The following is a 26,723-nucleotide window of genomic DNA, read 5'->3' as shown; positions in this document are numbered from 1 at the left end:
TAATATAAAGCACAAGAAAGTGATGCAGGGCGATGGGCGTGTAAGTGCTGACAATTACACGCCCATTACACTTAAATCTAATATTAAAAACAGGCATTTCATCAAATTTACAACTGACAAATGTATTTTATTGTCTGACTATTTCTTCTTGAGACGTCAGTAATGTCAGTGTGCTGTTGTGTAAAACCCAAAACAAAATATTCCAAGAGTTTCAGTATGTGCTCAACTTCTCCTGCACATAAAATTATCCCAGCTAAATAAGTCAGCTACATAAACAAGAACAACAACAACAACAAAAACAGCTCAATGCTCATTTAACAGTAACAACCGCTGTTGCAGCTACTGACCACTAGATGACGCCAAAATGCGGTATAAAGCCAGCCTGCGCCGCGGCCGGGCAGCGCTGAAGCCTGCGAGCACAAAGCGGAGCGGCGAGCGGCAGACGACACGGAGCGGAGCAGCGAGCAGGATGAACTGAAACCACCTCCGTCTGGGGCGATGTTCAGGTACTGAGCCTTTTACACCTCTGTCATCTACTCTCATTTTGGAAAATTAGAAAACAAACAACAAAAAACAAAGACGATAAAACAGAAGGGAAAACAGCAATTCCTCTCCAGTTGTGGCTGCCAGCATCGACTACCTGTTTGTTCGGTTCCCGGCTTGCACACCCATCTTGACAGCTGAGCCGAGCATCACCACTCTGGATTGTGGTTGTATTATCACCGATACCGTTTATTACAGCAGACAAATTCACATCGTTTTGATTTAAACGGCAACCTTGTGAGAAAACAGTTAATTTATTTCCCCAGCGACGTGCGATGGCCAGCGTGATTGTTGTTTGCTAATGCTAGATGGCCAATAATACTAATAATAATAACAATAACAATAATAATAATAATAATAATACCTACATTAAAGTTAGCTTTCAATCTGGCAGCGCTGCCTTTGGGATTAAGGGTGTCGTTATGAACTGCGGCCTTAAATCTTAGAAATACCAGGGTCTATTTCCAGCCGATGGTATGCCACCTTAACTCACTTCATCCTTGTGGTGAAATAGCTTTTACCCACTATTTTAAATTGACATATTATATTTTTATGGCAGAAATTCACAGTAACCTATAGGCCTAAATCATAGTAGCATTTAGCTGATGTAAATCATGATGATCTGTAAGAGGAGAATAGCACATTTTAATGATTTTATGTAAATTTAATTAATATTTTTTATGTACAGTAGATTGTGACAGTTTACACATCCAATTTGTCACAAATGACTGAGCAATCTGTGTTTTTCTAAACAGAAACATGCACTAAAATGAACCATGCTTATGCCAAACTGAGAGCAGATTTTTTTCCAGATTGGGTTAGCCTGCGTTAAATTACATTATTACTGCCAGGCAGCTCATATCCACTCTATGATGCTGTCAGAATGGATGGAGTTGCTTTTGCCAGGCTTTACTACACAGCAAGGCGATAGTGTTCAAATATCCCCTAGGCTGTGGGTCACATGGTTTAATATCACCCAACTGTGTGGAGGAAAATGGCTCTCTCCAGCTAAATAATTCAGTTAATCCCAGAATGAAATGTTGCTGTGCTACATGTGGAAGTCATGGGCTTTTCAGGGCTCATTTCTTTGTTTTATACTGGGCTCACCTCACTCTGTCTCTGCAGGTCAGAGTCCCTTGTTGGTTGTAAAAGCTTTTTTTATTGCTTGATGTCAAGTGGACACGGCTCTGTTTAGCCTGCTGCTTGAGGTCAGCATTATTGGTTGCACCGCTGTACCTGACCTTGCCCCTGCCTCTCCCTTTCCTCTTTTGCTCTCTTTATTCCCCCTCTCTTACTTGCAGTTTGACTTGGTGTTTGAATCTCATTTGACTCTCATTCTCACTCTCATTCTTGCTGATTATCACCTTACAGGTTGTTTTACCAGGCTTGCAGGGCTCTTCATAAAAGCTGTTGCCTTCTTTTATGACACATAGTGCCAAGGGTTGAGTTTCTGTCAGATCACGTTGTCTTTTGTTTTGATTTTCATGAGGAAAATGTTTGATGGAGTTGTTGGCATTAAACCAAACCTGGGTCAAATGTGGTCTGCTGTTGAACTTGAAGGAGCTTGTCCAGTTAACAGAGTGTTGCACTGTAGACTAATGAGTTTATAGTCATTAGATGATTTGGTGGCTGTGTTTTCCTCTCCTTTGCTTTGACTTATTATCTTGGCACTCGTCTGTGCCCACTGAGCAGCAGCCATTTGGTGTAATTCAACTGGGAAAATAGAAGATGTAGGCCTAGCACATGCACATCCAAATTGCGCAGGTGCTGGGCAATAAAACCGTACCAAATTAAAAATAGAGTCAGTCTGCACACTGCGGACATGAGAAAGGCATGGATGCTCAAAGTTTCTTAGCGGCACATGTGTGCTGTGTGCTGACTCTATTTTTCATTGAATCCAACTGGGAACACAAAATGGAAAGCCGGTGAAAGCGCCCATATGTCATATGAACCTGTTTTAAAACGAGTGCACTCAGAAACATTGTCTTCTTGATGGTGAGAAAATTGTTTTGTAGTGTAGTATTGCAGACTCGTAGCTTTCCTGTGCCGGCGTCTTAGTCAGGATGAGCGTATAAATGTGGAGTAATATGACAAACGCTATCCTAAGATTCACTACCTTATCATTTAGGCCTCGTCTTTATTCCCATCGGGCCCTTCTGAGAACTGGTTTGGTATTCAGAGGTTCACTTCCAGCCTCCTCTGTCTAATTATGAGTCAGTGTGATGAATGAGGCTCCCAGCCACAATGTTACCTCTGGGAACTAAAGGCATGTCTGTTTTTTTTTTGTTTTGTTTTTTTAAACTCAGCAGTTCACATCTGGTTATCCAGGCTTATCCAATGGAGATGCAAAAAGAACTGTTGGAGCAAATACTTCTCCCATTGTTCTGTTGACAGTGTTGCTCAGAGCTATAAAGACTGTGCTCACTCCTTTAACCAAGCTACACAACGAAGCCTTGATTTGTAGAGTCACTGAACATGCAGCGATGGGTGATACGGGTGCTAAAATTTGAGGACAGCTGGAAATTGGAGAAAGCTGTTTTCGTCCACAGCAGCAGTTTTGGTTTTATTTATTTGTTTATTTATTTATTTCAAATGGAGGTGTCCTGTCTGTCCTTCCACAAGCACATTAGAGGAACATGGCTTGTGCGCTCTGAAGCAGTGCATCTGAAATCCAGAGAATCCAGCTCTCTTTGTAGTGTAATCCTCAGGGTTAGAGACTTGTCGGAGTCTGGGGGGATTTCAATGATTAATTCCCAGCTGTGGTTTAAAACATTGATCTGTAAGGCTTCTTCTCACTTGATGAGACTTGATATTGCATCTCTAGTCGCTGCTCGTCTAGTGAAGGGACTAAGCGAGATGGTATGCCATTGGGATGAGGCACGAGGAAGACATGCAGATTTTGGAAGGGGGAGGTTTGCAGTCATGAAACTGTTTCTTTCTGTCTAAAATGTGCAGGAGCCTCCCAGCTTGAAAAAAAAGGGTGTTGTGATAACGCTCAACACCGTTGATTGGTGGTCAGGGTTTTCATTTTGTCGCAGCAGTCTGAATGATGGATGCTCTTGGTATGGCATTTTATCCTTGAGTAATCCATCTCCATCTTCTGTCTTGACTTCTTTCTTTCTTTCTCAGATTTGTTTGCCATGGAAACGGATATGATACCAAAATTCTCCTCAAAAGATGAGGAAATTGACTTTTGGAAGACTCTTTCCCTGAAGTACAAGAAAAGGTATGTAAGAGGCACAAAGGTAGCATTCTCTGTTTCCTATTAAATCAAGACATGCCATTAATGTTGTAGCTCTTTATTGACTTGAAAAACAACAACAACAACAACTTATCCATCGTACTAAATGATTCTGACCTAAATCTCATTGATTCACAATAGTTTTAACTTGTGCGTCATGATGCATGGCTCTCCAGTTTCATCAAATAGGCCAATAGGCACCCCAGAAACCAACCCATACCAGTCAATGCCTGTCATTTTTTAATGCAATAGCATGTAATGTATTGGAGATCTGCACATCCAGGGAAACAAGGTGGGAAACAACACTATAGTGAAACAACTGATGAGATTTTGGACAGAGTTTTGATTTAAAGGTGCACTATGCAAACCTGAAGGTTGAGTGAAATGAGGATTGTTAAGATTCAGTCGACAGAACTGTGGAATATAGACATCATTTATCAGTAAGTCAGGCAGACGATGAGAAAGATGTTCACTCAACCATCAGATTTTGTGCTTATGCCATGTTTTTTTTGTTAGCTGAGTCTGAGCAGTCCTCAGTTCAATGCAATTTTACATAGTGCACCTTTTAAATTGGTGTTTGGGTGTAACTTTTTACCATGACTTTGCGTGCCTGGGATCCACAGGATTACATCACCAGGGAAATGCATCACATGCTAGTATTGTCAGTGGATGTCTGTCTCCCATTCTCTCTTCCTTGCTCTTAAAGAGCAGCACTGGCAGATCCAGTTGCACCTGTTTGAAAGAGTCTTATGTGAGGCCACAAGAACTCCATTGAAAACCTCTCCCCTTTTTTCCCCAATGTGACAGATCCCGTTTCTCATTTAACATAAAAGGCTTTCATGCCTCAGTGTCTGCCCGTCTTTCAGCAGGTTTACATAATGGTACCCTTAAGGGCTGGACATATTGTTTCAGCATCAGGATCACAATGTGTGCAGGTGTAATAGTCACTGCAGCATGCACTCCTGATCTGACCAAGTGCAGCCCTTCACCAGAGCCAACAGTGAAGTGATCGCTGTGCTTTCACAACCTGTGTGTCACCTGCCTGTAAAAACATGCACCACTGAATCAAGTGCACAAGAGTTTCTAGGCTTACCATTTAGACGACGCCCCATCCCAAGTCGCATTTATGATTTTTTTTGTTTGAGGAGGACAGAGGTTTAAAGTACCAAAATGATGAAAGTTATCATTAAGTGTAGGAGTGTAACTATCCATCATTCTGGATCAATATATCAATCTAATGATCAGCGATCCAGTGTAATTGGTATTAAGTGAAAATATCGATCCATGTCATCTTAGAGATACACCTTTTTTTTTTAAATTGCTATGGTAATTTAACGTTAAATGGTCATAATGATATTGTCTCATTGATTGTAGGCCCTTGAGTTGAATCAAATTGAAATCGTATCATAACTGACTTTTGTTCAAAGAGAATCGATATAACATTGTATCGTGATGAAACTTGTTATTTACACCCCTAGTTAAGTGTAGCCTATATCTGTACATGAATAACACACTGCATCTGGTGCATCTGTATGTGGTGAAATTTACTATATTTCTTCATATTGCAATATCTATTGTAGAAAAAAAGATATTACAGTGTCAATTCTTTTTCAATATCACGCAGCCCCAGTGCCCTTGCATTCTTCTGCTCCCTCTATCATCACTGCCCAACATTTAAGTGATCTAAAAAACATTCAAATTAGCTGTGCCAAGTCATTTCTCTCAATCAGACCCCACATTCACAGCACAGCACTCGACAGACATGACTGATTTAAAATCACAGCAGACAGCCGGCATACCCTGCGCCAAAGGAAATAGCTCAGGCTTACACCCAGTTATATAATGGAGTCTCTAGACAGTTAGGCACCTTCAAAGTCAAAGCAAGTTAAGGCTGCAACTCTTGTGTGAGTGTGTATGATGTATATGAAATAGGTGATTACTTTGCTTTATATTGCACATTAGAATGTAGTGTTACAGTCTGGTCAGCAGATTTTTTGGGGGGGCTTTTAGAGAGAGACTTTCATAGTAATAGTGCAAGTGGTGTGACTCTGCTGTAGATGTGATGGGATTCAAGAGTGTAAGCATTTCACAATTTTAATATGAAATTATAAACCAGGCAGTATCAGACTTGATTTAAAAGCCTAATGCATGGCAAAGAGGGGAAAAAAGCTATATTTCATATTATCATGTAAGAAAAAAAACACAAGTGGACTAGCCACAGGTTTACTAGGCAGGGAAATCGCATTGGATTTTCTAAGTCAGAAAATGTTCCCATGAAAATGCTTCCAGATACTTGAGGATTTCCTCAAAATCAGCATTCTGTCGAACAGAATTATTCTGAGGCCGAGGCTGGTAACGGTAATCGGATACAAGGCAGGGGTTTCCTTTCTCATCCAAGTAAAACCAGCACAAAGGGCAGGCGGGCTTCGTTTAAACAAGCTGCAGATGGAGGGAGAGCTGTCCTGTTGGGCTCAAACACCATTCACCCCCTTTACTGCCTCACATTCCCACTGTGGCCCAAACACAGTTTTCAAAACTCATTTTCTGGCTCCGTGCCAACCTCGACCCCTTTCAGCTCACATGCCGGTAGCGTGCCGTGGCCTCCGGATGTCCCAGCAACCATTTTTAGACAGCTGTTTCTGTGTGTGTGTGTGTGTGTGTGTGTGTGTGTGTGTGTGTGTGTGTGTGTGTGTGTGCTCGTCTGTGGCTATATCAGCACACACTTACATAACCCGCACTTCCTGGTAAAGCTGACCAATGACTGGACAGCCTATGTGGTTGTTGTTTTACTGTAAAGTCAGAAAACCTTAAACAGCTAAACATCAGGCTTCAGTAACCGGTCTAACTGATGTTTTAAAATTGTTTATTTTCATTCATACCATCAGTCCTGCTGGGTTATGTGCAGTTCTTGGTATTTCACTCACTGTTTATGCAAACCCATGGCAATTAAATTCAAAATCCTCTGATTTTTGGATTCTGAGAAGTGTTATTTTAACCACATTGTGCTGAACCTACTCATAGCCTGCTGCCCAGTCTTTTCCCCTAAGGCAAAATGTGTGTGTATGTAAATATAGGAGGTCATTCACCTGCACTGTTTTAATTTTTTAGTGTAGTCCCCAGTCCAAGGTTTGTAACCTCTTATAAATCCTTACAGCGCAATTTGCATAAAGAGTAAATCTCATAAATATATATACACATGTATATGACTTTATATCCCTCCAAATAGAAGATGCTAAGCTGATTTCCTGCCTAGTAAACAGGAAAAGGGTTTGAGCCTCTTTGTGACAGGATGGAGTGTGTAAAACCTATCCGTCACTGTCGAGGATGCACAGAACACACAGGATTACATAACCGCAACACTGCATCATCAAAGTGGAAAAATACTGCATGTTGTATAGACGACTTCACTTCACAGCTGCCAGTGATTTTCAAAAGTGGAGAAAGAGTGCTGTTCATGATATTGTTGAATTATCTCTCTGAGGAGCTTTTAACATCCATTTTCAGTTAATATGCTGCAGCTCAGTGGAAGTTTTTTTTTTTTTTTTTTTTTTGGAAGCCTTATACAGATTGTAAAAAATTGTATTGATCATCTAAATCCTCTAAAGCACCCACTTTCACTCTGCAGCAGCAGGTGAATTGAATCATAAATTTCAAGATCGACGCTCAGATAGGATTTATTCCACGGGCTCCAGTTGCCAGAAGAGCTGCAAAAGAATTCTGTTACTATGCTGTTTTCCCAATTTAGTGGCTGTTGATGAATGCGCCCACCCGCTGTGTCTGCCTGGCTTGTGTATCGACCTCTTTCTGTCTCCTCTGTTTCGGCGGCTTGTCTAATGCCTGCTCCCTTTTGCCTGCAGCTGCCAGGAGGCTCAGGAGGAGCTGCAGGAGTTCCAGGAGGGGAGCAGGGAGCTGGAGGCTGAGCTGGAGGCACAGCTGGGCCAGGCCGAGCATCGTATGAGGGACCTGCAGTCCGAGAACCAAAGACTGAAGAATGAGGTGGAATTACTCAAGGTAACTACAGTCATGTGGGAAAGCAGTGGGGGAGGGCTTAAACAAGCACAGTGAAATGATCTGTGACACCTCCCTAACTGCATCTACATTTAAAAATGTATCCATGGGCTAAAAGCATCCCATCAGCACGTCACCTCTGCTTAGGGAGGAAATAGCCTGATGCAGTCTTCATGAAGCAGTGATGATAAAAATTATGTTTTTCAAGGCTACAGTTCAATTTGTCATTTCTTTGATTTATCTGTCAGTTAGTTGCTTGTTCATGTATTCATTTGTCATTTGACCTGCTGTAATGACAGCACATCCTGGTTGCCCGGGCTTTATCAGATGAAAAAATAGCCCCAAAACATACTGTCCGTATTATTTTAAATGGCCCATCTCCATTATGTGTCATAAAACCTGTGGAAGTTGATTTACAGTGAGTGCAGGTTTATGTATATGCTGTTCAACCTTGAAAATACCTTCAGCTGGCACAATGAACTGAGGAAGTACAGCGTGTCTCAATCCATACCCTTGAATTAAATATTTCATAGTCTTTATTTTTTGTTGCTGTCTTATATCACCACTCGTCCACTTGTCCTTGAGTGCCGTCTCCTGGGAGTGATGAGGGGAGAAATCACACTGCTGCTGCCTTGGATGCAAAGTCTCTTCTTCTTTTTTTTTTTTTTATGGAGGGCAGGCAGCTCACCCAGCCCAATGATAAGCTGTCATTGGACATAGTGAGATCACAGCTTCAAGGCCTAGTAGTAAGAAAAAAAAAAAAAAACAGATCCGTTGTACTGGAGCCAAACAAACAAAAAAAAAAAATAGGGTGATAAGTTGCCCTATGCATGAACAACACCATACAGTCCTACTCTTTCAAGTCCATGCTTGCCTGAGGCGTAACTCAGACATTTACAGCGCAATTTATCAGCCACAGGAGTATAGTCATGGAGACTGTATGGCTCTTATTTTGGAATTCATGTGCAATCTAAATGGTAATCTCTCTTACGTGAAGTGCGGAGGTATCTCTCTTTTCCAATCTCAGCTCTTCCCAACACCTGCTCTGTCCTAAGCGGGCTGTATTGTGATCCAGCTGTGCTGCTGCCTCTTCATGACTCTCATACATAATGCATCAGACAGAGCCTCCCATTCTTGTTCTCGCTCCATAATTAGTGAAGGGGGATGGCGCATCCATGTGTCCGTAGTCACATTGTGTTTCCAGCTGTGCATGTGTCAAGTCACCAGCAGGAAGATGTGAGCGTGTGTGTGTGTGCCAAAGTGTCTGTCAAGTCCTGCTTGCTATTCCAGATAAGCAGTTGACTGCATGCATCAAGTGAAATCATACCTTTGTCTGTAGAAAATACCAACACAATGACAGTTTTCAGCGCAACACTGAAATGTTTGGAATTGGGGAAGCATTCTCCCTGACTCGTTTTCCCACATTGTAGACACTTTGCAGTTTGCAGCCTTGGCAGTCATGATAATGAGATTTTCTGAATGTTACTGTCTGCCTCAGGTTCAGACACAATAGCAACAGCAAATATAGGTCAAATTTACAGATAGGCGCAGCAATATGTATTGAGCTGACTGTCCCAGAGCTGGTGGTGATATAGGTCACACATCACATTCCTCGCCTGAGAATGGTGAAGTGGAGGGGTGGAAAAAAGGAAGGGAGCACTGAAAAATGAATGATTAAAATGTGGGTTAACGCAGGTTGAAGACGCCCCCCAGTGTTGGGGTGCAACATGGGAATGATTACATGATTGCATGTCAACAGCCTTACTTACACTCACACCACTTGCTCTTTGTCACGCGTGTCTCCCTCCCTTCCTCCCCTCCAGGAGAAGCTGGAGCAGCAGTACGCTCAGAGCTACAAGCAGATCTCCATGCTGGAGGACGACTTAGGCCAAACACGCAGCATCAAGGAGCAACTCCACAAATACGTCCGAGAGCTGGAGCAGTCCAACGATGACTTGGAGAGAGCCAAAAGGTCTGTACATTATGTGCCTGAGTTCACCCCAGCTGGCAAAATCCAGCTTAACAGAAAAAAAATCACTGCACACCATCCAGATGTAAAAGTGATGTTCTGTGTGTGGAATCCATTGTGTTTTCTTTTTCTGATCAATTCTCCTTTAAAGAAATGTTTTTGTCACCACGTTATATTTATCAGTGAATAGGGATTTTTTCATACACTGCAAAAACTCAAAATCTTACCAAGATTATTTGTCTTATATCAGGTCAAAAATATCTCATTACACTTAAAATAAGACATGATCACCTCAGAAGTAAATTGTTTTTAGACAATTGTCTCTTGTTTCAAGTGAAAATTTGCTTGAAACAAGTGAAAATTTGCTTGTTTCATTGGCAAAATTTGTTTCTTGTTTCTAGCTAATTTTCACTTATTTCAAGTGAATTTTCACTTTTTCCACTGGCAAATTTTGCCAATGAAACAAGCAAATTTTCACTTGTTTCAAGTGAATTTTCACTTGAAACAAGTGAAAATTGAAACAAGTGAAACAATTTTCACTTGAAGCAAGTGAAAATTGTCTAAAAACAATTTACTTCTGAGGTGATCATGTCTTATTTTCAGTGTAATGAGATATTTTGACAAGAAATAAGACATTTTTGACTTGAAATAAGACAAATAATCTTGGTAAGATTTTGCATTTTTGGAGTGTAGGGTCTGACACAGGATAACCAACATATACTCACCAAAGTGAATCATCAACCTAATGCAGGGATGTTTTTCATTTTTAGTCAGATTCCTTTTCAAACTCATTCCTCTTTGTGCTCTCCATTCGCATTCACCTCATAAGCAACAGTAAGACCCTTTTACAATAATCAGCAAATGGCCCAAATAAAATTGATTGCTGTTAATGGCTTGAATTGGATTCAAATCGATGCTGCTGTTCCACAAGCCTGACATATTGATCACCTATTTGGATAAATATTAGAATAATCATTCACAGGCAGACAGAACATGCAGAAAACAGCTCATGAAGTCGATGTGTATCTTTAATTTCCCGCCCCTGAGGTCAGCTCTCGTGACCCTTGGTGCGATACATTGCATTGAATTTACTGTTTGACTGCTTCTCAGTTATTTTGACTGTTACATCCGTGCCTTCGGTTAATTCTCTGTCTCGCTATCATTTCCTCCATTTTCGCCGCCCTCCATTTCTTTCTCTAGAGCGACTATTGTGTCTCTGGAGAACTTCGAGCAGCGTCTGAACCAGGCCATAGAGAGGAACGCGTTCCTGGAGAGCGAGCTGGATGAGAAGGAGTCGCTCCTCGTCTCCGTGCAGAGATTAAAGGACGAGGCCAGAGGTGATTATTGAGCGGCTTTTACTAATGAGCCGAGCTGTCACTCACCTCCTCCCGTCATTAGCATATAATTGCTGTGCCTGCTCTCTTTTTTTTTCCCATGAACTGTGCGAATTTACAAGATCTGCTTTCCCACAAATTTGAAGGAATTGTTGTGGGTTTTGTGTCCTCAGTGACACTCATCAAAATATGTGCCGTTTTGTGTGGCAGACTTGCGGCAGGAGCTTGCTGTGCGAGAGAGGCAGGCCGATGTAACCAGGATGTCCGCTCCAAGCTCACCCACGCAGGACAATGTGAAAATGGATACGGCTGTGCAGGCCTCGCTCTCCCTGCCTGCCACCCCACTGGGGAAAGGTCTGGACAATGCCTTCGCCAACTCAACAGGTAACTGGAGCCTACAGTTCAGACCATTCGTTTTCCCCACAGTGCATTTCTCGAGTAAAAGGAGGGAAATCCTGTTTTTTTACTAATATGCCCTTAATTCTGCCTTTTTTCTACTCTATATGCCAATGAACACACCTTATGATCTTTATTGTCCTACCCAGTGCTGTCTAATGGCTGTGGCAGCAACTCGCCGCTGACTCCCTCTGCCAGAATATCAGCTCTCAACATTGTCAGTGATCTACTCCGGAAAGTAGGGGTGAGTCTTTACACACACACACACACACTATCTCAGTATCACTGCTAATCCTGCTGGTTTGTGGGCCCATTCCCTTCTGTTTCATTCCAAGCTGCCTGTAGAAAGTCCCCGTCTTTCCACAGAGCAGGAGAGCGCCAACACCTCTTTGCATTTGTCGCTCAACAGGCCCTGGAGTCTAAGCTCGCCGCTTGCAGGAACTTTGCCAAGGACCAGAAGGCGAGGAAGGCGTACGCCATCGACAACGGGAACGTGATCAACGGCAACACGGCCAACTTCAACCAGTCGCTCCACACGTCATATTTTGACAAAGCGTGAGTGAAACAAACCCGCCTTCCTCCACCCCTTTTTTTTTCTTCAGCGTTTCACTGAGTGAGAGCATTTTTGTCACGAGAATAATGAAACATCACTTACTCCTGCTATATCAGTTTGCTCCTCTAAAGCATCATTCTATCAGATGTGTTTTATGGATGCATTATTAATAGGCCCCTCGATTTCATTAAAGTAATTGCAGTGCATGTTCGAATGCGTGTTAAATGTTTTTTTGTGATGTGGACAAATTAGACCATTAAGGTTCTGCATAATGAAGGGGAAGACGGAGGGAGGAGGGAGAGGCGGAGTGTCTGAGACCTGTGTGTTTTCTCCCCAGCAGGAGAGAGATGGTCATATTCCCCTCATTGATTCTGGGTAATCGCAGCTCCTCCAAGTGTGGTGGGGCACATGCATGCTGCTGCTGATTTTTAACAAGCCTCTTTTCCAATGTAGAACTCATAGAAATAACCACTCTTGCCTAGATGAAGTCCTCACCACTAACTCTCCAGGGCTGGTGGTGGTGTGGTGCTAGGGATTATCATGGTGCTGGAGTTTCCCCATGCTTCTTAACTCTAAGCTGACTAAATAGATCTCCATCTCCTTTCTGACTGTCTACTAGAGTTGCTTTGGTATTATTCTGAGGCCTAAATCCCGCCATTAATTGATTGACTTTGTTTTCAAATGCATAAATCATTGTTTTGTCGTTGTTTTTTTTTTAAAATTGTATCTCAGTAATCAACTTTGGAAAATGATTGGCAGAGGCCTTCAAGGAAAAGAGAAGCTGAATAAACATAAAAGTCGAACTGCCATTAGTAATTGTGTCACATTCAATGCCGAAAGCGCTGCTCGGTCTTATTTTGTGCTGTGTCACTCTCCCGTCCACCACTGGGGTTGACAATAGCTCCTTGATGTGTGTGAAACAGCGGCGGCGAGAGCGGAGACTGGCGGTGTGACTGCGTCGTGTTTCTGCTGTGCGAGGGAGAAGCACAGAGGCCAAGTATGCAGATGCAAAGGCACGGACACACAAGGGCATTGTCTGTCTCGTCTCAGTGTACCAAGGTGTTAAATAGCAGCCATTCACTTTTTTTTTTTTTTTTTTTTTTTTTTTTTTTTAGTCAGGATTGAGTAGCTAAAATCGTTGGTTGGCCTGATTTGTCACGGACATATTGGACAGAATGAATTTCGGTTTCCGTTTACAATTCATGAGGCGATCTGTCATTGCAGCTGTGTGCTGGAATCCTGATTTGACCCGAAACCTGAAGTGATTTATGCTGACAATAATAGTCTAACCATGACATTTAAAAGAAAGCAGTTGAACCAGTCAATCAAGGTAGCTCAAACAGCAAAGGGTATTTCTGTTTGTAGCTTGTTTTTTTTTTTTTTCCGCATTGCCTGAGATTTGTCGACGCCATCAGGTTTCATTTTTGGCGGCAGGTGCATGTTTATGCCGCTCGTAGGCCGTCGCACAGCCTCCACCTAGTAGATCGAGCGCTGCCTGTCTGTGGGACGGTGTGGCAGACGTGAGTCGAGGGAGAAAATTAGGACAAAATGACAAGAGACCTGCTGGGTCTCAGGTCAGTGATTTGTGCTGGATTGGCAGCAGCCTCGAGAAAGTCCCCGTGAGCCTGTGGAGTGACATTGACAGTGACTGTAAATGGATCCTGTGGTTTGGCAGGCAGAGAGGCCGGCAGGGAGCAGGACACCAGGGTTTCAGCTGATGCCTTCCTGATGCATTACATTTCTTTGTGTTCTCCTCCCACAGTGTCTGATTTCCATGTTAATCCCTTATCATCTTGATTCACTAATGTTGCTTTAAATCAGTCACACCATGTTTTCTGACTTAATTCAATGACAGTCAGAGGGCATTGTAGTATAAGTAGCTGGTAGTGGGCTAATTCATGTATTGGAATGTATTAATCACGGGCTCCGCTTCTGTAATTAATCAATCCAGCAGAGGTGATGACATTTTCTTCAGCGTTAACAACACTTTATGTCTTTTTTTGGGGGGGGGGTGTTGCAGCAGGGCAGTGAACGGACTGGAACCTGGCAGCCTGACAGCCATCACCGCCCCTCCCACTGCCTCCACCGCAGGCTTGGTGCCCCTCGCTGTGTGACAGTGACCCCGACACCCAACTCGCACACACTCACACACACCTCCCCCCCTCCTGTAATGGAAAACTACAGGTCGAAGAAGAGAAAGCACAGTGTGGACACCCGAGCCGCGGACAAAGAGAGAAAACACAAATGGCTAATACTGTAAAACACTGTCGATGTGCTGTCGCGTGGGACCCTCTCGTCTGTCTCCTCACCTTCAGTCCGTCTCTCTGTGTGTTGTTCCGACTCCTTACTTGTGCTTTGGTCCTGCTGTGATTATGGGTCCCTGTCTGTATATTTTATATATGTGCTAAATTTTCTCTTGTGTACTGGCTTGTACAGAGACGGTCGCTCCTCTTACTTCTTCACACATTTTAAAATTTGTCGAGGATCTTCCCTGATGTGTCAAATAGTTCAATGTGCGCCACTTTGTCTAGACAGAGAAACGTTATGCAACTATAATTCGTTCTTGGCTGGACTTTTTTTTTTTTTTTTTTTTTGACAAGAACACAGTTTAATATGAATATGTCACAGTTTTTTATTTAAATGGATTTTTTTTCACTTAAGTAGCCATGTCTTTTCATTTTAAAGTGCAGCGTTTAAGTGCTCTCACATCCATTACTGAACCACATTTTAAAATAGAAAAAAAAAGCAGGTTTAATGGGTTGGCACATGTGCAGATGGCCAGGAATAACTGTGTGCCTGGTTTTTAAAATGCTCAACACTAATCTCAGTGGCCCACATTATTTTCAAGTCGTAACTCTGGTGAAAGAATCTAATGATTTTTTGTCTCATGTGTTTCATTTCTGTTTGGTTTCAGAGCTGTCTGAAAAAGGAAGGGACATCTGTGTGTCTAACAGGCCATCCATCCTCTGAACTGTGTCACATGATGTGTACAATACTGGTCATATTGATCATTATTTATAGACAGACAGTTATGCGGTGCTGTCATGGCGTTCAGACTAGTTAGCCAGTATTCTTTTATTTTGTAGTAAAAATTATCCTGGCATTTTATCTGGCTTTTTTTCTTAAATTGTTTTTGAAGATATCACAGATCCTGTGTTCAGTACTGTACACTACAAGCAACTGAAGCACTTTGACCTTGTGCAATCTTTATAGTTTCACTTTTTTCTTTTTCCTTCAAGTGCAATATTGCCTGTTTGTCATTGTACATAGATTTGCAGATTTATTTCACATTGCTTTTATGGCATGTTTTAATAAAAGATGTAATTATATTCCATCTACTAACCCTGTGATGTTTAATGAGTTCTTTGTTGTGAGGGAATGAAACATGATCTAATTAATCTTGACAGCTGGGGGTAAAACTAATTTTATTTTCGAGGCAGTGTTTAAAATTGAAACTGAGCATATCTGCAATTTTTATGATCGCTTTTAATTTTGAGAACAAATTCCTCAAGGTAAACTAAACAAGTACAGATAAAACCCCACCCTTTGGTTCTTTCAGTCTGCGTTACTGTCTTTTATTCATTTGTGTCAGTGGTGGTTCATGTAATTTTGATTTCACTTGCATACCCAAAATATTTTGGATTTATTAATGTACAACATACATTAAATATCGCAGCGATAAAGACATCCCTTCATAAGTAAGTCAACATTTTATTTGTAGACTTAAAACTCATCCTGTACTTGTGTTTTAGGGGCTATAGTGTTAAAATGTACCAATATAAATCTTATTTTCTGTAGCAAAGTTGATCCTACTGTCATGACTCAATCTTTTATTGTAGGTCACAATGCTTGAATGAATAGAGAGAATATAGTATCGCAGCTGTGATACTGCCCCCTAGTGGGTACGTGTGTAAGTACAAGAAGTAGTCATAGAACATGTGATATTTAAACACATGATAGTTTTCGCATTTTCACCGCACAAGTTTATTAACATTAATGTCTCAAAACAGACAAAATAACAGTTACAATCCCCATTCATGGGAGTGGTGATCCATTTTAACTGATCGGACTAGATTTCTGCTCATGCTGCGTTGATCAGAGTACATTTTGGCATCCTGCACAGCAAAGGTCTTCAGCACAGGTGTTTTCACTGCAGGAAACCAACAGCTATAGGTATAATATAGAAACTGTAAAGCATCTTAGGAGCACCTAACTATTGTTTTCCTGTAAAACAGTGTATAAGGACAAAATTAGTAGATCCATTTGTGAAAGCAAGAGTATTTCAAAAAATTGGCTTCACGAGGTAAATGTCTTTCTCAGTGAATCAAACTATTCTCTGCCCTTTTGTGAACGTCCATCAAGTTCACACTGAGAGGCCTTTGTGGTGTGTGTATGAAGATGGTACAATTAACTCATTTTTATCTGACGTTCAGATGGGTGGTGTGGCCCAGGTCAGTTGGTCAGAGGTCATGGATTCAGCTGCCTCCTCCTGTCTTCTTCTCAGCCAGCTCGACCATCTGCTTCTGCCTCCTCTCCAGCACCAGCGCCAGTTTGGCATCATTCCGTGCTCGCTCCTGGGCCCTGAGCTCTGCCACATCCTCAAAGAACATGTGCCTGTGGGGAGGAGGATGAACATGAATGAATGAGTGAATGCATACACACAGGAGTCAAGTCACACCCCCTCACTGAGCACTGACAGTCCTCAAGCCCCCCTGTCCTGCAGCTTTTTCCCTGCGTTCCAATACCCATACTACCATACTATTTAGTAGGGAAAAAAGAATTAGTATGTCCCAATACATACTAAACTACATACTTTGTAAGGGCAGCTGCAGTACATACTAAAAGTAAAAAGTATAAGTATGCGATTTGGAACGCAGGGCTAGTCCCAGCTCTACTCTTGCACACCTTGACTCAATTAAGGCCCATGCACCTTCATGCACGCGCTGCTCAGGTGCACCTGTTTCAACCAATCAGCACGAAGCCCTTTAATGGATCAGACGTCAAAGAGTAAAGCTGGACCAAAAACCTGCAGGTCAAGGGAGCCACTGAAATAACAGTGTCCATGCTGCGCGGTGCATAATGTAACCTGTTTCAGCACGCTGGTAATGATATTTGACATTTCAATGTGCCAGGTAAAATAATAAAAACATGCCCACCTGTTAAAGAAGACAGCGGCTAGTCCCATAATCAGCGTCCCAAACAAAATTGGTTTCGCAAGACGCTTTCCGGTGGACAGCTGGTGTTGCTTCATGATAGGAATCCCAGCAGGATACACGACAAAGTGCAACAAAGTACAAAATAATAATAATAATATTTCTGCGATCCTTTTTCAAGTGACCATTAAACTAACCTGTGACGTTGCCTCTCAAAATTGCTGGAGTCTCTTTGACCTCCGTCTTGATAACGCAGTTGCTCATGTACTACTTCCGTTCCCCCGTGTTATGAAACCAAATGAACCACACTTCTAAGACGTTTTGGACATAGAGGTGAATTGTTGTTGTCGTGCTTTTGCCTGTGTAAAATGGGCTTTTGAATAATTGCGTTAATCTTACAATTTGTCTTGAAATATATTTAAATTCGAGAGGAACCGAGATGGCAGCCAGCGATGTTACCTGACGGGTGCATTACAGGGACGGACCAATGTGTTGCTGGCTCGCTATCCCGAGGCATTTGGCTAAATTCACGTCTGCACCGTCTCCTCTCGAAATAAATCTAATATTGATGATTTGTTTGTTTTATTGGCGGGGCAGGTCTGCATCCTGCTGGGAGAGACTAAAGTGAACATTGAACTCTTGATAAAAATGTCAAAGAAAGGCTCGTCGGAGGGCTCGGACCGCTTTGAATATTTACAAACCCTGGTGACTGAGTTTCAGGACACAGACAGTGAAGGTGTGTACAGGTATATTTGTTTAGCTAAAGTCAGGGCTTCAACAACATGGGCTCCAGAGACAGCCATGGGTCTAATTTCACCTGTGTCGCCTCCCAGTAGAGGCTACAGTGATGCACTGTAAGGATGTAGGCAATTATGTAAATCTGTAATCTGTGATATCTGTGTAATAGTACAGTGGAGGTCTGTGAGCCCAGAATATAAGTATAAGCCCTCTCTGACTGAAAAAAAGCAGTCCCCATAACATTAGGTAGGTTTAGGTTGTGCAGTCTTTACAGCATCTTATAGGGTACAGGTGCAACTAACATTTTCTATATTATACCTTACTTAGTGTAATACTGTGCTGTAATAGCTGATTCACTGATTCACCATGACAGATGCCAAGGAGCAAGTGCTGGCTAACCTGGCCAATTTTGCATATGACCCAAAGAACATGGAGGCGCTGAGGGAGCTGCAGGTGCCCGACCTCTTCCTGGACATGCTCACCGAGGAGAATGAGAACTTTGTGGAGTTTGGCATGGGTGAGTAGGACATGTAAACACACAGGAAAAACCCTTAGTAACACTTTGAAACAGAGCATATTTTATTGCATTGCTATCATCTATTCTAAAACTATCATCTGTGTCAGTTAAATCAGGTGTTTTGTTTGTGTCGTGTTCTCAGGCGGGTTGTGCAACCTCAGTATGGACCGGGAGTGTCGGGACCTCATCCTGCAGAGCGGTGGGATCCCCCTGGTCACAAACTGTCTGTCAAGCCGGAGGGAGGAGACTGTGCTGTCAGCCATCACGACGCTTATGAACCTCACCACGGCCGCATCGCGTTCGGAGATCACAGATCCAGCCATACTGCAGTGCATGCTGCGCTTCTCCCTGTCAGAAAGCCCCCGCCTTCGCAACCTGGCCACCGTGTTCCTGCAGGACTGCTGCACGGAGGCGCAGGTGGCCAGCGCTGAGCAGCAGATGCAGGGGCGGCATCAGACAGCACTCGGGATCCCACTGCCCAAGGACTAGGTGGCTGAAACTGTGGAGCACAGGTACAGCCGAGGATATCATGAGGGAGTTTTTTTCTCTTTTTTGTAGATATGGATGAGCCTTCTCTCTATGAGAGTTTATGATTTATTTTTAAAGCTGACTCATAGGATTCAGAATATATTATAAGACATCTTTTTACCATATTTCTGTCAACTCTCAATAAAAGTAGTAGTTTTGTATGGAGCTGTTGATGTCAAATGCTGGTAATACATATCAGGTGTGATGTCCATACCTCCAGTTACTTAAAACACAAGTAAAAGACTGAAACAGAAGTTTGAAAAGTTCTCCCTCTCTCACACCATAACATGTTTTATTTATTTATTCATATATATATATATATATATATATATATATATATATATATATATATAGGTGGTATAATATGTCAAGAGAAGCCACTATGAGCAAGAATAGCGATGCAGATATGGCCGTTTGATTGCAACAATTCAGAAGGACTGGTAATGCAACATACAGTGTGTTAAGCATGCCTTGAATCCTCCATTCACTGAAAGTATGTGACTAAAAAGTTGAAAACACAGTGGCTTATAACTGGCTCCCTGAAAAGGATGCACTGTAGAAAGAGAAGTGGAAGTATATTTCAGCAGGATTCAGGAGTTAGTTTACACCACTGGCTGGTGTCAGCCTGTATCAGCCACATTACACCTGGAAATCTGACATAGCTAATGAATTTGATTCTGTTTTTTTACCATTCAAGTGGATTGAGTTGTATGTTGGAGCAGACTCCTAGATGTGTTTTACCCCTTCTTACCACACGAGGGAGACTCAGCCGTTACTTAAGTGAGGGGCTGTACTGATGCTGTTATCTATTGAGAACATCATGGGAACTAATGGCAAAACATAGCGCATTTCCCAACTGAACTGTGGTAAATGAATTTGTTGATCGCAAAACAAAGGGTAAAGTGTGTAGAACAGACACCCCTATCAAAGAGAAACGACCCTCTCAGCCTGATATCCTGGCTGAACCATGCTGGAAGGAGCAGGCTCACTGGCATTAGTATCAATATCCTTACATTCACCAAGACGGCACATTCCTCTGACTTTAACTAGCTGATATTAAGGTGATTTCCCCAGAACTTGGGCGGAGACTGGAGCTCTAGTTAAAGCTGATTGATTCACTCTTGGACTGAGCTCTCGCTGTCACAGCACCAAGTCCTGAGACATCACTTTTAGATCCAAAATATGTAAAGTAAGAAATACAAAATAAACGTTGAGGCTCCTCCTGAGAGCCAGGAGTGCCGTTTGTTTTGTTTTGTTCTGGGCTCTTAAGAACTATTTCTGGGCTGAGTCCTTCAGGTCTAGACAGAAATCGACATGTGATCCTGCTGCCCGGCATCAGGTGGACGGCACATGTATCGCGGTCAGACTTGAGAGGAAATTCTTGACAGCTTTGTTGTGTGTGAGTGTCAAAGATACTCAACCAGCCCAAACTACACAAAGCTTTCATTCTCAGTAAGGATAATCCATATGTGTGTGTCTTTGAATGGCATTCCAAAGGCTTAAAGGCATCCACCTGCCACTGAGATCAATAGAAACGCCTTCACATTCTTCCCGTAAAAAGAGAAACACCCACACCTGGCTTTAATAATGTGGTACATGGTTTATTTCATATAGTCATAAAAAGGTTTTTATAGATTGCTGCAGGATAAGACAATCCACTGGGCGGTTTTCACAGTAATAAAATGACATGAAAAAATACATTTCTGAATTGGTCCTTAAAATTCATTTGACTGTACAGACACTGGAAGCCTCACAAGCCAATCACAACACACTTTCAGTGGTAGATCAGTATCACTGAATTTACATTTCTTTTATATCTTTCTGGCACAACATTTAATTACAGGAGGAAGGCACAGCACAAAGATGCATCTGCAGCCGTCACATGTCCACAGATGACTGAGGATGTCTGTTGATATCTTTAGATATGGCGGTAGCTGAGTATGAGATCCTTCAGTAACTGATGTCTGTGGAGGAAACTGCACACAGCATTTGCATCATGTCCATAAAAACACTTGAGCTGACCTCTCATTTTCCTTTCCTCACAATTTAAGCAGCTTCTCAGCTTGATCACGCAGCTTGTGCTTCTGAATCTAAGAAGGGAAAAAAAATACAAAACAACATAAAACAAACATACTGCTTGATGTTAAGGTTGTTTGTGGATGGGTAATAAAGCAAATTGCTATCCAAATTTAAGAATTTGAATGTTCACTCTGTGTGTCAGCCAGTGTGTGAAAACTAATACAATTTTTCAAAGTGCTGTCAAAAAAGGCATGAGGCGTCCCATAGTGATGCAGGGTTAGTGTTCAGCCCCAGCATCTTCACGCATCAGTTCATTTCTTTGACAACCTCTATCTTACACTTCTTTTTTTTTCTTTTTTTAGCATTTGTTGCCCCATTCCCACCTTCTAAGAGTATTATGCAACTTCTAGCCTTTGTACCTGGTACCAAGGCTTAGTCATGTTAATCAATGTCATGTTAATCAATGTCACTACTTTCAGTCTATTTGTTCAATGATCAGGTATGACAGCAAGATAATCTATCTACCTATGATTTTGATCATTTGTTTGTTGGTTTGTTGCAAAAGCGCAAATGTACAAAGTTTGAAGGCTAACATTATCACCCAATATCACTCAGTATTTCAGGTTTTCAAATAAAGCAAAATTGATTAATTAATAGGTAGGTTCTCAACCCTTTGATCAATGGTGGATCAAGAGATTGGCATGGGTGCCAGCTGTCACTCTAGAAACAAAAAAAAAGGCCCTGTCACCCCAGCTGTCTCTCAAGTTTTGAGCAATCTAATTTAAAAATTGTTGTTGGTCAGAAAATTTACACTGCCAAAAATCAGATGTCAATGGAACACACATGAACTGATACAATGTATCATTAGAGTGGAGGGAACACATGAACTGATACATTGTATCATTAGAATGGAAGGAACACATGAACTGATACATTGTATCATTAGAATGGAACATGGAACACATATGACCTGAACAATGAATGTGAATGAACAATTTACTACTTGACACAAAGTTGTGTTCAGATCAGGACGTATAGGGCAAAACCACTTCAAACAGGGTCTGCAGCTTAATTAAAGTCAACTTGGTGGTCCAGAATAAGGAAGAGTTTGTAAATCCCTGTCCTACATGACAGTAGTGAAGGGTCAAAGAAGACAAACTTGTGCTGCTAGTGGGCAGAGGGACACCATCCCACAAGAAAAACCTTATGAGATCATGGTGAGCAAAACAGGTGAATCCCTGATGTACAAGATGTTCCAAATTTGAGAAATGGAAACAATTTTTTTTGTGTGTGTGTGTATGGCTTGAATGTGCTAATCATTAAAAGGGAGTCTATACAGGATTGAAAGGCTGGTTTGTGTGGTTTCTCTGATACGCTGCTTTGGGGCGAGGTCTGCCGCCCTTCTGGATCATTCTAGCTGCAGGACTTGGTATGCGTGCAGACTGGCTAATAGTTCCCTTTCCCTCCCGTCTGGGGGCATTCGGGGCAGGCCTGTTTAAACACAACTCAGTGTCTACAGTAAATTATTTTAAACAGCATCCCATGAGAGGAACACAAGCACCAGAGGGGAGCTGGTGTTTATGCGTAAGACTTCTCCCCTGCCTAATTTATCACAGGCTACTACAGCAGCCTCTTATTATAACTCTTGTTTATATCACACTCTGGAAGCATGTCATCTCAATAAACACAGTAAAATACACCACTGGCAAGCCTTTATGTAATTTCTGCTATTTATATGTGTGATTATTAGAACCGCATACTGCTGCACATGAATTTAGATGAGACAAATAACTGATTTGGGACATTACCTTTGCAGTAACAGTGAGCGGGTAACTGTTCACAAATAATATGTAGCGAGGAATCTTGAAATGGGCAATCTGGGAGAGAACAGATGAAGACAGTTACACTGAGAGCATCCATCCAAACTGGGTGGCTGAATCCTCCAATAAATGTTGCATAAATCCACGACTGGAGGCTCTGCACTCCAGCTAATATTTTATGCAAAGACATTCCAGACAAGACAAGACTTCCTCAGCATGCTACTGGAAAATGACAAGCATGTAATAGTCCACAGCTGTGTGTAAGCGATACAAAACGTGTGTGAGAGGCAGATAAAACATTTTCTGGAGGTTGTCTCCTGTGATTTGGACAGGAGACATGGCATGTACTTAGATATAACAGTAACAGACTGTCTCTCTCTGGCAGTATAAACAGGAAATGTGGTAAATGGTGAGAGTTTTATAACCATTCTGGTCTCACCTTGCCCTTGCAGAAAGCTTTGATTTCTTCCTCAGTGCAGTCCTGTCCCTCTACCAGCTTAATACAGGCACAAATCTCCTCTCCCATACGATCATCCTTCACTCCAACCACCTGACACACAGAGACACGGAGATTTAGATCTGTAGGTCTGCAGCAACAGAGGAACAGCAGCATCACTGAACCGAATATGTTGAATTACTGCAAGAGGAGTTGACTGGCTTTCTGAACTGATCACAACCATAAGGACTGGTTGATTAGTAGTGTAGAAAATACATTTAACCAATAATAACTGAGTCAATCCTTGTGCATTTTGCATATTTTTAGTGTGATGCATTGTTACATTATGAACTTTTTGTTTTACATCCTCATGCATTTACAAATTAAAATCTATTCAAACCATTACTTGCAATTAGAGTGTCAAATTTATACTGATTTAGTCTTGTGCTTTTGTGCACTGGACTATATACTGGAAATATACACAGATCTCATCTTGTTGACAATAAGAACTCGATTATATGGCTACTGCCCCTCACCTGCGCCTCCACGACTTTCGGGTGTGTGTGCAGGAACTGTTCAATCTCGGCTGGGTAGATGTTCTCCCCTCCTCTGATGATCATGTCCTTAATCCTGCCTTCAATGCGACAGTAGCTGCATGCATCCATGCTGCCAATGTCACTGCATATAAATATACGGCAAGGAAACATGGTCAGCATCGGCATTTGGACTTTTCCTTATCTAAACCACACAGACCTGGGTTAAATATCTTTAGGGGTCCAAGCACAAAGTACTGGAACCCTCTTGTGTTTGCTTTTGCCGATTAATTCTTTCTTTCTATCCTCCACCTCTAAAAGTATCTGGATCTTTGAAACCTTGACAGCAAAGGTCACCAAACGGTGCAGCTGGGTTGGCAACCTCACAATGTGGTAATTTATGCATGGGGCATGTTTTCAAATTCTTCTGAAGGTCACAGTAAGTCAAAGACTGCCTGGTCCCTGTGAATTGATGCTTGTGGCTATATTTTTAATTGTTGTAATTCAAAAATCAATCATAATCAGTTGTGTTTCAAACTATTTCCTGTGGCTGTCCACATGTCCTGGTACAAGTACGTGGCAAATCTCTCTCAAATGGCATATGAGCAGGTCAAAGAAATTATTAAATATAGCCGGAAACACTATTTCACCCGGGTATGAATCTAGATAGAATTCACTCAACTTTTCTGTTGCTCCTGTTCACTGTATTGCAAGTACAAGTTCAAAGTTACTGGCACTAGCCCTGAATTTAGCTTTAAACATGCCAGGAAACACGCAAGAGAGTTACAGAGTACTGATCAGGTGGGTCACAGCTACATTGTGCAACTTTTGACTCACCCAGTCTTGTACCAGCCGTCTTTAGTGATGCATTCAGATGTTTTGGATTCATCATTCCAGTATCCCAGCATCACACAGTAGCCTCTGATCATGATCTCTCCTGTCTCCCCCAGCGGCACAATCTCTCCGCTGGTAGGGTTTACTATTTTAGCCTGTGAAGCAGAAAATTCACCTTTTGTTTGCTTGTTTGCCTAATTTTTCACTTTAACAAATACAGTTCTTATGCTACAACTAATAAGCACACTACTACTACCACTACTAATTATTATTATATTTCAACAACATACTGACATATCTATTGACATTCTGTGATATGTGCTTGCTGATATTCTATTGGATTATTGTTGGTATTTAATTTATATATCCACTGATATTCTGTTATTATAGGGGACTATCCTCAGAAGATGTTACCCATTGTTGTTCATATTGTAGATACACGTGTCGATGCTGCTGCAGGTTTTGCTCATAAACTGGTGCATCAAACAACTATTTTTGAATTCATAAATAATATATATCATGTTATACAGTACAACATGGATGATGGATACCTCTAGGTGGTCCATGATGTACCCGACTGTCTCAGACTTCCTCTCCATGTTGTCTGTGGGGTTGCCAAAGAACGTCACAGGGCTGTTCTCTGTGGTCCCGTAGCCAATCTAGGAAAATAACCAATGAGAAACAAATTATGAGCTGGGAATGTACTAGGATATGAATGTAGTGGAGGTTGATTGACACCATGACAGGGATTTAACTACATTCATTTTCAAGTCATTAAATTGCAAAAATTCAATGCAAAGCTCTTTTCCTCAGAGGACTGAAACCCCAAACCCTAATGCAGATGTCATCTTTTTTCCACTGTCTAATGGAGAATTTCAGAGTAAAGCAGATTCCACTTAGACTTCACATGGGCTGCCCAAAGGAATTAGAGAGGGATTAATTCAGCAAGTCTGGGCCTGGGACCTCAGTGAGGTATGTGGTGCCCCTCTGACAACTGGCACACCTGTAGTGGGCAAGATGCTGACCTGGGATACAGTGAATTGTTCTGTACACCATCTTACTTGAATACACATTGAAAATAATTGGTAAATGTAAACCTATTGAGAGATATGTCCGCAGAATGTCTTTTTGTGGTTTTCTCTTTTGTTGCTCTTTTGAATCCATAGTTTTACTTCAGCATAGTCTGAAATTAAATTAAATGTGCCTAGTAATAAGTGTTATAGACAAAATATGCTGCGCTGACAAGTCCCACTTGGCCCACAGTGCAGAACTGGCAATCGAGTTGATCAGTGAGCTAAGGGAGTGGTAGGACAGGATGACAGGAAGACAAATGGGTGAGTCGGCATTAGGAAAACCTTTAAAGAGAGAGGAGACAGATCTGTGGCCACACAAGCCAAAGCTTTTGGTGCATGATATATTGCTTAGTGCTAACAGGTGCAAATTAATTCATGGGAGCAAAAGCAGTCAAGACTGTTGGACAGAGAGGAGGTGCAGGAGATTTAAGGGTGGAGGCGGTGAGAATATTCACCTGGAAAATCAGGGGAAAGACGACATTCCCAATAAAACGTTAGATTTGTTGAGTAAACTCTAGATTCCAGTTATCCTGGGTGGGTTCATCCAGCTCATAAATGCATCCACCTGAAGCCAAGGCATCCCAGGAGCTGAGCCAGGCAACACGGCCCCTGAGATGGAGTGGAGTACCCTCTTTCTGCCTCTCCATCCATCACTTTCACTGTCACTCAAAGCAAGTAACGTGAACTCCAGCTTTGGTCTGAAATCTGACATGTGAAGGCCCTCCGACAAATTCACGTTTTTTGGGGTTTTTTTTTTTCATCACACATCATTCCTGCCAGGGACATACTTTAAAAAATAACTTAGTGGCTCATAACTGGCTCCGTCTCCAGCAGTTGAAACTAGATAGCCAAAATCACCTTAGCAACTCCCAGAACTGACCACAAAAAGCCATTATATAACACCTCACTTCTTTTTTTTTTCAAGTAAAAAGGTGGAATGTACACAGGAATGAAACACAGAGTCAAAACCTTTCATTCCTTGGATAAAAAAAGTATCCATTTCAATTGTTATGACTTGAAACAGCATC

General features: G+C 41.9%; 3 protein-coding genes across 7 annotated transcripts in view; 2 read left to right on the top strand and 1 right to left on the bottom strand.

The window, feature by feature from the left end:
• The first annotated feature begins 401 nt into the window (after nucleotides 1-401).
• On the top strand, nucleotides 402-15,581 carry ndel1a (nudE neurodevelopment protein 1-like 1a). 5 transcript variants are annotated; one of them, XM_030078612.1, is made up of 10 exons: nucleotides 402-506; nucleotides 3,673-3,769; nucleotides 7,642-7,795; nucleotides 9,616-9,764; nucleotides 10,962-11,098; nucleotides 11,306-11,479; nucleotides 11,641-11,735; nucleotides 11,901-12,046; nucleotides 12,385-12,419; nucleotides 14,068-15,581. In XM_030078612.1, the coding sequence occupies exons 2-10, from the start codon at nucleotides 3,684-3,686 to the stop codon at nucleotides 14,073-14,075; spliced, it is 984 nt and encodes a 327-aa protein (XP_029934472.1). In that variant the 5' UTR covers nucleotides 402-506; nucleotides 3,673-3,683; the 3' UTR covers nucleotides 14,076-15,581. The 5 variants fall into 5 exon arrangements, with proteins under 5 accessions (XP_029934472.1, XP_029934471.1, XP_029934469.1 ...); XM_030078611.1 differs by having other exon boundaries at nucleotides 14,065-15,581; XM_030078609.1 differs by lacking the exon at nucleotides 12,385-12,419 and adding an exon at nucleotides 4,037-4,039 and having other exon boundaries at nucleotides 3,673-3,773; nucleotides 7,649-7,795; nucleotides 14,065-15,581.
• Nucleotides 15,582-17,465: 1,884 nt separating this feature from the next.
• armc7 (armadillo repeat containing 7) lies at nucleotides 17,466-19,258 on the top strand. Its single transcript, XM_030078619.1, has 4 exons — nucleotides 17,466-17,530; nucleotides 17,795-17,933; nucleotides 18,309-18,452; nucleotides 18,595-19,258. The coding sequence occupies exons 2-4, from the start codon at nucleotides 17,846-17,848 to the stop codon at nucleotides 18,939-18,941; spliced, it is 579 nt and encodes a 192-aa protein (XP_029934479.1). The 5' UTR covers nucleotides 17,466-17,530; nucleotides 17,795-17,845; the 3' UTR covers nucleotides 18,942-19,258.
• A 1,302-nt stretch (nucleotides 19,259-20,560) lies between these two features.
• Nucleotides 20,561-26,723, bottom strand: part of acsf2 (acyl-CoA synthetase family member 2) — a 38,554-nt gene continuing 32,391 nt past the window's right edge. Inside the window, exons 12-17 of the mRNA XM_030078596.1 lie at nucleotides 25,174-25,281; nucleotides 24,626-24,777; nucleotides 23,792-23,933; nucleotides 23,259-23,369; nucleotides 22,808-22,876; nucleotides 20,561-21,070 (exon numbers count right to left, since the gene is read on the bottom strand). Of these exons, the coding sequence (XP_029934456.1) occupies nucleotides 21,020-21,070; nucleotides 22,808-22,876; nucleotides 23,259-23,369; nucleotides 23,792-23,933; nucleotides 24,626-24,777; nucleotides 25,174-25,281 (633 nt within the window). The 3' untranslated portion in view covers nucleotides 20,561-21,019. The remainder of the gene's footprint in view (nucleotides 21,071-22,807; nucleotides 22,877-23,258; nucleotides 23,370-23,791; nucleotides 23,934-24,625; nucleotides 24,778-25,173; nucleotides 25,282-26,723) is intronic.

This window comes from Myripristis murdjan, chromosome 19 (genome assembly GCF_902150065.1).
Source record: "Myripristis murdjan chromosome 19, fMyrMur1.1, whole genome shotgun sequence".
In the NCBI taxonomy this organism is placed as follows: Eukaryota; Metazoa; Chordata; class Actinopteri; order Holocentriformes; family Holocentridae; genus Myripristis; species Myripristis murdjan.
The sequence above is the reverse complement of the archived record's forward strand: the minus strand, read 5'-3'. Positions and strand labels throughout refer to the sequence as shown.